Source organism: Limulus polyphemus, unplaced genomic scaffold (assembly GCF_000517525.1).
Source record: "Limulus polyphemus unplaced genomic scaffold, Limulus_polyphemus-2.1.2 Scaffold1452, whole genome shotgun sequence".
Classification (NCBI taxonomy): Eukaryota; Metazoa; Arthropoda; class Merostomata; order Xiphosura; family Limulidae; genus Limulus; species Limulus polyphemus.
Window position 1 is genome coordinate 73,921 of NW_013667062.1, and position 9,712 is coordinate 83,632.

Genomic DNA, 9,712 nt, shown 5'->3' on the forward strand with positions numbered 1-9,712 from the left:
AATACATACACACATTTTACTTTAAATGTTGTAAAAATATAAAATAAGGCAGACCGTAAAGTAATAATCCAGAAATAATGTTTTTGAAAGAAATATTTGGTTCATGCTTTTAGAAGATTAGAAAGATTTTTCAGACTCTTGTTTTTGCACTATGTTGTTTGGAGTATTAACTTTTAACTTGTTTGTGATAGTCATAATGTCCCACAACATTAGCACTGCTGAAGACCCAGTTTTATTAGAACTGATGACCCTGAGTATGAAAACCCAAAACAATGTTGTTGTTGTTTTAAATTTTGAGATGGATGCAAATTGTTCTGAAAGCAGAAATAAAAAAAAATCCCATACTAATACAGTGGTTAACCTTTGCTTTCTTCTATGATTCATAAACTTTATTTTACATATTTTTTCATGCAAAGTTTAATATTATACAATATTTTAATTTGTAATGTTTTATCATTTCTTGTTAAGATAATACCACTTTATATGAATGAATTATATATGCTAATGCAATAGTGTGCATCTGCAGATCTCAGCCATTGTGACATGTTTACATAGTCGGTTCATAGTGAATTTTCATTCATTGGATAGTGGAATGCCACCATGGTTGCTTAAGGTTGGAGAAACATGTCACAGCTCTCTCTGAGAAAAGAGATTACTAAGCAATATATTGAACTAAATAACACTATTTCAAAGAAGGGAAGTCTTTAGTGTTCTCCAAGGAAGTAGAAAACCTTGCACATCAGAGCATTTAGGACAGCAACACCCTCTTCTGCAAAGTGAATACATGGTATTCCTGTTACAAAGTTTTCTCAAAAAGTAGACAGTTAAGGCTCCCAAACTGGTGGTTTGAAATATACTGGACTATAGAGTATGACTAAGTATCTCTCTGATCCCTAACCAAGGTTGTCAAAAAGAAAAAAAAAGTTGAAGCTGACAGGTGTATGAAATGATAATCTTCATTTACAATTAAACGAACCCAATAGAAATAAGGACAAATGTGTTGTGATGGTTGGGTCAAATTGATAAGAGTGGTGATAAACCTTTATTCAAAGCTTATACGAGTTTGGTGTATCCCTTCTTCTATATTCAACAAAAAACCTCAAAGTTATTATTAACCCTCTTGCTACAGGTATCCTTTTCTGCACATGTCCCAAGGTTTTACTAAGTTATTTTCAAAATTCAATTAAACTACTTTTTTATCATGGTATATGAATAAACTTGGCATAAAAACATAGCTAATAATCCAGATTTTATTATTGTATAAGGTTTATGTTCTTAATTTTATAAGGCAATATTTAAAAAACATCCTGAATTTCAACTAGTATGATAATTATGACATTTGCTCTCCAGGTATCCTCTCTTTTCTAACTTATTTACCACCCCTCCAAGAAGTAGGAAATTTAATGTAAATTACTTATTATAATGTTGTCATTGCTCATGCAAAGCATAATTTTTATAGCCTTCAATCTTATTTGGTTACAAAGCTATTAAATACAAAATCAGACTACACTGATCAATAGAAAACCAAAGCACTAAGCTAACAAATGAGGTATTATATTATGTTGTTTTCTGTACAGAGATTTGTCTATTTTGCTTCCAGTTTAAACTTTATTCCCATGGGAAACACATCATTGACCTTACTGAATTTTTAATGGCTTTTGTCGCTTAGTTAGAAAGCCAGAAAAATTGTGATAGTGGTAGGATATTCTGTTTTTTTTTGCCCTTTTTTTTATTATGTGTTGTTTGCTGCATTATTTAATTAAATACAAAAATTAATCAATGCAGTAGTATCATTATTTTTATTGACAGTTGAGAGCAAAAAAAAAAGACCCAGGTAAGTACTATATTTCTTGTTTTTTATGTGTATTCTTTATTATTATAAAAGTAATTATATTGTGAACATTAGAAACTTTTTAGGTTAGATAAGGTTACATTAGGTAAAATAAATAATAATAGTAATAAAACATTTTCAAGAGTTACGTGTTGTGAGTAGCCCCCACGCGTTATTTAATTTGATAGAATAATTTGAGCTGCATGTTTTCCAAATGATTTACAACTTACATGGTGCAAATGTTACTTGAAAATGGTTCAAAGGGCAATAAAATATAATTGTTACGAGTTTAAATCTATTTGGGGTAAACAGTGTATTTTCTTGTTACAATTTGAAGTCATTCTAGAAAGAAAAAAAAAATGGTAATTTAGACTTATTTTGATTTTTTTTGTAGTTACAAGGTTGATCAAAATAACCAACTTTGTATAGAGTTAGGGTAGAGAAAATAACAGGTAAAATATAAAGTTTTACTGAATTTTATTTAGATGGTTTTAGAGATTATGGAAATGAAATTTCAGATTTTTCAGATGAAGAAAAGTATTTTTAATCTTAACATGAAAATCACTTTGCACTCAGAGCAGTCAACACTTTGACTCCATATATTCATGGAGAAGTTTTTAGTGAAAATACTTCATTAAAAATTCAGATTTTTTGTCTACAAAAGACATAATGCTTTCTAAACTCTTGAGAAATTTCCTGAAGATACATAAAACATGTTATAGTTTATAGTATGAAAACTCTAAAGTTCAATTTTTAGGTGAGCCTATTATAAGATAGTTAAGTAAAAATCCAAAAATTAAAGCTTATAAAGTTAATGCAAGAACTGTGGTTTATTCCTGTAAACACTACATTCTAAAATATACCAAATCCATGTTCATTTGAAGTTAAATCTATGCTGCTGTTACTTTTATAAGGGAAACAAAAGTAATGTTCAAACCACTAATATCAGATTCAAGGTTAATATTAAACACTACTAAATGCCACACTTTAAAGTTTTACTATATTAAAGTAAAAGGTCTAAAGTTAACAAGTTAAAGTCACAAAAGGTTCAAAAATTACTCCAGCATAATAAAAGCTGGCTTTATATACAAAAATGTATAGCACTAAAAAAGCCAGGATTGCACATGAACACACCTCCCATACATAATCTTTGTCCACTGTGAATCAAATACTAGGGTGTGGCAGCCCCTGACTATTATCTGATTTACAAACTGAAGATAGCTTTCCATTTCTGGACATCACCCATATCTTCCCTGAGAGAAATTTTATTGAGTTCCATTTAGTAAACACATTATGGATGTGCCAAAAACAGAGAAGTTGAAATGTTTACTTGAGCAACTCGTCCAAACTGGAAACTTGGGAATACACAATAATTTTAATAAGTTTTACATCTTGACGAGGTATTAAACACATGATATTGTCCTGTACAACAAAAGTTATTATTATATAAGAGAAAAATTGCATTGAAACTGAACTTGTGATACTGTTAACAACATAATAAGCAAGGATTTTGAAGTTAATACAGAAATGCATTTTATAAGTTCACAAAGTGCCAGCCACATCTTCAACTCAATAGGAATTTTACGAAAAGTATGGCCAAAAGAAACTGTAATTCTATTAGCTTTATTTGATCAAATACCTGTCAAAAAGCTTGATACATTTCCTATAGACCTTTCTGCCTTTGGTCTGCTCAAACTTCAACTTGGTAGCTTAGATCCACATACAGTTTGGGCTTGAGGAGAGGTTTTTTTTTTTTTATGTTGTGTGATCTAAGATTGGTCTTGCCATTCTTTACAGAAGTTTGTTACCTTAGAAATTCTTTATTTGGGCAGTTGTGTGTAATCATGGTAATAATGGAAATAGTAATTACAAAGGCAGCATGGAATGTGGAACCTTCTTCTTATAAAGTGTGATTAACCTAAGTACATTTTTATTCTGTAATACTATTTTGCATTATGCTTATAATTATTTTTTTATATACTTTTTCAGTTACATATGGTTGATATTCAACAGCCTTAATCTAATAACAATGCTTAAATCTGTTCTTTTCACCTTCTACCTTTAAAAGTAATGATGCATGTTTTTTCTCTAACCACTGTATTAGTTTATTAGTGAGTGTGTTTTTAGAAAATTTTGTTTTTGCTATTTTCCAACTGTGTTATCTGTTGCATTGATGCTTATTTAATATAGTATCTGACAAACAGTGATCATTGTCAAACATTTATTAAATGCTAGGATTGTGTTGAATATGCATTAGATACCAGTTATTGAATAAACAGTTGTTGTAAATATGCTTTGTATCTTTATGCAGGATTTTATTATATCATACAGTGACTTTGAAGAAATGATTATATTATTTTGAGCAACAGTAGCTGAAAAAATGTTTTGTACATTTATGCATGTAGAATAGTTTATGAAATGCAGTTGTGAACTATAAATGTTTATTATGAAATATTGATGTAAAAGTTAGGAGATAGACATTAGCTAGATATGTTACTTCTGAAAATAGTTATAATTTTCTTCTCATTTCTAACAGGGTGACCTAGGTGGAATTAGTGAAAAATATGATGTTGCTATTTCTACAGCTTGTGGACCGTTAGATAACATTGTCACTGACTCTTTAACTACTGCTCAGAAATGTGTTGAGTTTTTGAAGAAAAATGATATTGGAGTTGCAACCTTCATAGCTCTTGACAAAGTAAAATTCTATAGAATTTTTTAAGTACTCTCTCTCAAGAAAAAGTGCAGAAGATTTATTCCATAAACTTTTAAAGACAAACATTTATTCATAAACTAATAAAACTAGATTGTTCTTAGCTGCTCGCAAACAATTATATATAATTATGCACACTTTATAGTTTTTAACAAAATTTACACTATTGTGAGTATAAATAAGGACCTTAGAAATGGTAAACAATATTTGAACATGATATTACTAATTTTTTCTTTTCACCAAAGGTAAAAATTAAAAATATAATCTGTGATGGAGAGTCAGAACTGTTGACATGGGGAGGCTTTAAGGGGCTTTGCCCACTTGCTTTCAGATTCCAAATTAATAAAAAAAAACAAAAAACAAATCATTAATTAAAATTAAAGTTAAGCCCCAAAATAATAATTGAAAAAAATTATTTCTCTAAATTTCTAAATGGATATGTATAATAGCCAAAATAATTAAATTTATATAAAGCAAACTGGAAGGAGAGTAATTTAACAGTTTGTCTTTCACTGGTGGCTTTTAGCATGTTTACCATCAGGAAAAGTTTGAATGATTGTACTTCGCAGGTTATTAGAAAATACTTTTGTTTGGACATTTTGCTTTTAAGTAAATTTTGTAGTGCAAAATTGATAAAACCAAATGTTTAGGTTCTATAGTACAAAAAAGAATAAAGTTGCATTTTGGGTTGTCTGTTCTGTAAGTAAAAATTATATTTGTTGTACCTGTAGTTCTTTATTTTGCTATTAAGGAAAAATTTCAAATCAGTTACTTTATTAGACTGATATTTAGTATAGTCAAATTGAGAACAAAAACTGTTTATTCTAGTATGTCAATGAATAAATACATTTGTTCAATAATTTTACAGATGATGCTTGTAACATTATACAATCTTCTTTCCTTTCACTCAGAAGTTCTTATTAATAACATATAAACACTTTCTAATTAGATGGAGAGATGGATTCCTTACACAAAGCAAAAGATCCAAACGTAAGTGCTTTTTTTTATTCTTTATTCATTAAATGTTTTTGTTGCTTCTGTAATTTTTCAATTCTTTCTCCAATATTAATATTTTGGATAATGAATGTCTGTGTGTGACAAAGATTTTCATCCAAACTCTGTAGCAATGATTTTATAATAAAGATTTATTTATATATATCGGGGATTGAAATATTACATTCCCATGTTCCTGAGGAATTTGACTTTGCTTGAGAAATTGCATATTTTTAGTTGAATATCCACCCACATTCCTTTAGTTATGACCAATTACAGCGAACATATTGCATATATTAAATATAAAAACGATGCAACTTTACATGAGGGAATATAATCTTCCTAACACTATCTAGAGGTTTCAACTCAACATTATAGATAGGACATTTATTGAACTTCAAAACTGTAAAAAATATTATGTTAACCATAACCTTTCATTTATCAACAACATATAACACATCAAGTTTGTTTCATTCCCTTTTATACCAGAAATTACCAATGAAATTACTAGCTTATTTAATAATTTGAGCATTAGTGTAAAAACTGTATTCAAACCTTCACATAGGATTAACACCTTACTACCTAATTTGAAAGAACCCCTACTAAAAAGACAAAAATATGGCATATATAGTATCCCATGTGGAAATATATAGGACAAGCATCAGGTTCCTTGGAAATATGATTCAAAAATCACCAAGGTAACATGTGGAGAGGTGAATTTTAAATATTTGCTTTAACTTATAAATTTGAAACAGGATGAAAAATACTTAACAAGGAAATTTTTCTCCTACATCAACCCAAAAATAAAAAAAGAAAGAGACTATTTAGGAACTATAGAAATCACCAAAGCAAACAATCTCTCACTAAACTGTGATAAGGGCCATAGCAATATTAGCCATATTTGGCAAGATTTATTCTCCACTCATACACTTGATCAGACTTGGCCTTTACCTATGATTAGGGGTTCACATAATTTTTCATATCAGGTTCCCAATTGAATACCAGTAAAAATGGTTGGTACTCATGGAAATTGGTTATTATCTTACAACTCGCTATCTAGTTCCACTTACGTTTTATAAGGCAATATTTAAGAAATCCTGAATTTCCCCTAGTGTGAGAAATGTGATATTTTATCTCTAGGCATCCCCTTTTCCTCAATTTATTCACCACCCCTCCAATGTAATTTGATAGCATAATGTGAACTGCATAATCCCCAAGTCATTTACAACTTATAATGGCATGAATAGTAGTTAGACATGGTTCAAAGGGCAATAAAACAATAAAATTTGAGTATAAATAGATGTATATTGTTAAGAGTTTAAAGCTACTTAGGATAAACAAATGAAGTTTCATATTACAAACTGAAGTCATTCTAGAAAGAAAATAGAGTAATTTAGATATATTTTGATTATTTTTTTTGGTGGTTACAAGGTTGGTCAAATTGAGTTAGGGTAGAGAAAATCAAAGTTTTACCGAAAACAAAGATTGAAGTGTATTTAGGAGGTTTTAAGAGATTATACAAATGAAATTTGAGATTTTTGAGATGAAGAAAAGTACTTTTAATTTTAACATAAAAATCACTTTGTACTTAGACAAGTAAAAAAAAAGACTAGATATATTCACGGACAAATCCTTTTTTTAATTTTATTAAAAACTAGCAAAAGTGCACTGTTTTGGTTGGATTATTAGGTTGATAGTGTGTGCATTTTAGCATAAAAGTATAATTTATATACTTTTGTTGCTAAGCCACATGACATAAAAGCCATTGTTGGAATGCATTGTTACCAAAATACACTGGCTTTTCTATATATTAGAAATTGTTATATAAGGAATCACTTCTTTTCTATGTGGTTCTTCATTAGCTTGCCTCATTAAAAAAAGATGCATGCATGCACGTGGATAAGTAATAATACCCAGGTGCACACCCTCATGGTCCATATAGTATGGGTGTAAAATTTCAGGTTTCTAGGTTCTTTCCTGTTGGATTTATGGTGTTCACACAGACATGCATGCAGGCACACATGTGCATGTTTGGCTGTCTGTGATTTCTGTTAGTACTATATAATTATCACTTCTTTTCTGTGTGATAATTAGGGGAAATTGTCTGCTTTTTGCATGTTATTATACTGCGTTCTTTGGTGCATTATTTAACCCTTTCAAGATGGGCATAGGTGAAAGGCCATGTCATCTCGTTTGTTGACTCGCATTAAAAATTATTGAACTACTGTTTCATGAATTTATGTCAATAAGTTTGGTATCAAACTGTAGATTATAATTCAAATTTTAGAACTATACATTACTCCATTTCTTAATTTAAAAGTAAATATTAAAAAACACAGATAAACAGCGATTTTTGTGTGTCATGTATGGTGAATGCAGCACTGGTTCAAATTAGATGTTTTGATATCAAAATACAAAGTCTATAGTTTTGTAAGAATTATGAACTCAAATTACCAATACTGATAAGCTAGAATATAAAATAAGAACCTCTTATCTTTTATATTTGCAAGGATATTGCTCATGTAATAAGTCAAACACAGTGGCACCTTGGTCATCTCTTTCCATTTTCGGAAATGCTCCATTATATACACTTACTTCTATATATGACATGAATAACCAATCAGAAGCTCAGAATGTCCCCTAGTGGTTTTCTCATGTCTTTCTTTTGAACCAAGATTTCAAGTGTGCTCAAAATTTCATATTCTGTTAGACTGAAATACAGCTTGGTTATCAAATGTTTCTCAAGAAAAAAACTTCATGTTTTATCTGTTATTTTCAGTAACCAATCTCTGTACGAGTTCAGTCGATTTGATTGATCTCTAACCACCATAAAAATTTAGGAAATGAATATACATTATGCCTCTTTCATTCTAGAATGACAACAGATTATAACATGAAAACATAAATGTTTAGAATAAATAGCTTAAATCTCATAACATTATACATTTATATATATTTATTATTTTTATTATATTGACCTTTCAGCCATGGCTGGCTAACAATACAAAAGTTAAAATTATGTGGTGCACATGCACTCATGTTACCATATCCAGTAACACTTACCTTTAGTCTTTACAAAGTGACCTGTCTTGGCTGTGTTTCAGTGGACTAGTATTTTGTAAAATACAGTCACATTTCAGTTATTATACATTATATATGTATATAGATTATTGCTATTTAGAAACAAGTTCTTATACTTATTTTTCTTAAAACATAGAACAGTGTATAAAGAAGTAAAGCAAACAATTATCTTTTCTAGTTATGAATTTTGTACTCAGTTGCTAAGCCTTTTAAAATTTCGCACAGGGAGGATATGAAATGAAATAATTTTTTTAGGTTTTATATATGCAGTAGAATAACCAGAAAATCCTAAATTACTATATCTTTACCATAGAATTCCACTAATTTATCAAGCATAGTAACTATCTGGACATTATAAAGATTTCACTTATGAAATTTGAAAATTACTTTGCATGTTGCCTATCCAACATGCAAAAAGAAAAAAGACTTGAGAAAAGCATTGCTTTAAAAACCTTAAGACTTAATAAAATAAATTGTTATTTTGCGTATGAAAGCATTGTAATCTTTACTGATAACATGCCAAATTTTGTTAACATACGCTTACAAATTTAATGTTATAGCATGAAAACTATAACAAGCACAAAATAGTTACAAGGTCGGTCCCAGGGACTGAGCCCATGCCGAAAGAATTAAGAGGACATTTAATTGATAGACAAAACAATGGGTAAAAAGATGTAGTGACCTTTATTTTCTGAGCTACCAAGTGAAGTAGTCCTTTTTGACGTGTGTGATCAGACACGCAAATCTAATTACAAATGGTATTTGTCACATACATAAAGGCCATACTCAGTCACAAGTCACAAAGAGAGAGTATGGCAGCCAAAAGCAATAGAATTGAATTGAAAATGTTTGAAGGTAACAGGAAGTTGGAGATTACTGGAAACAAAACTCTAGAAAGATAGAGAACATACATGATCATCATGTAACACTTTTGATAAAATCAATAACTGCTAATACATTGCAAATATTCATAATGCATCACTTTAAGTGTCCATGCAAATGAACTTATTGGAAATACAAAGCATGGTCACAAGTAAATAGACACCACCTTTCCAGAAAAAATGAAAATTTTCAGTCATATTCACATGAATTGA

General features: G+C 29.6%; 1 protein-coding gene across 3 annotated transcripts in view; it reads left to right on the forward strand.

The window, feature by feature from the left end:
• The window catches only part of LOC106463645 (structural maintenance of chromosomes protein 4-like), a 110,155-nt gene that overhangs the window by 71,149 nt on the left and 29,294 nt on the right, over positions 1 to 9,712 (forward strand). For all 3 annotated transcript variants that reach the window (XM_013923696.2, XM_022391189.1, XM_022391190.1), the window contains exons 15-16: positions 4,368 to 4,529; positions 5,494 to 5,534. In XM_013923696.2, coding sequence (XP_013779150.1) covers positions 4,368 to 4,529; positions 5,494 to 5,534 — 203 coding nt within the window. The remainder of the gene's footprint in view (positions 1 to 4,367; positions 4,530 to 5,493; positions 5,535 to 9,712) is intronic.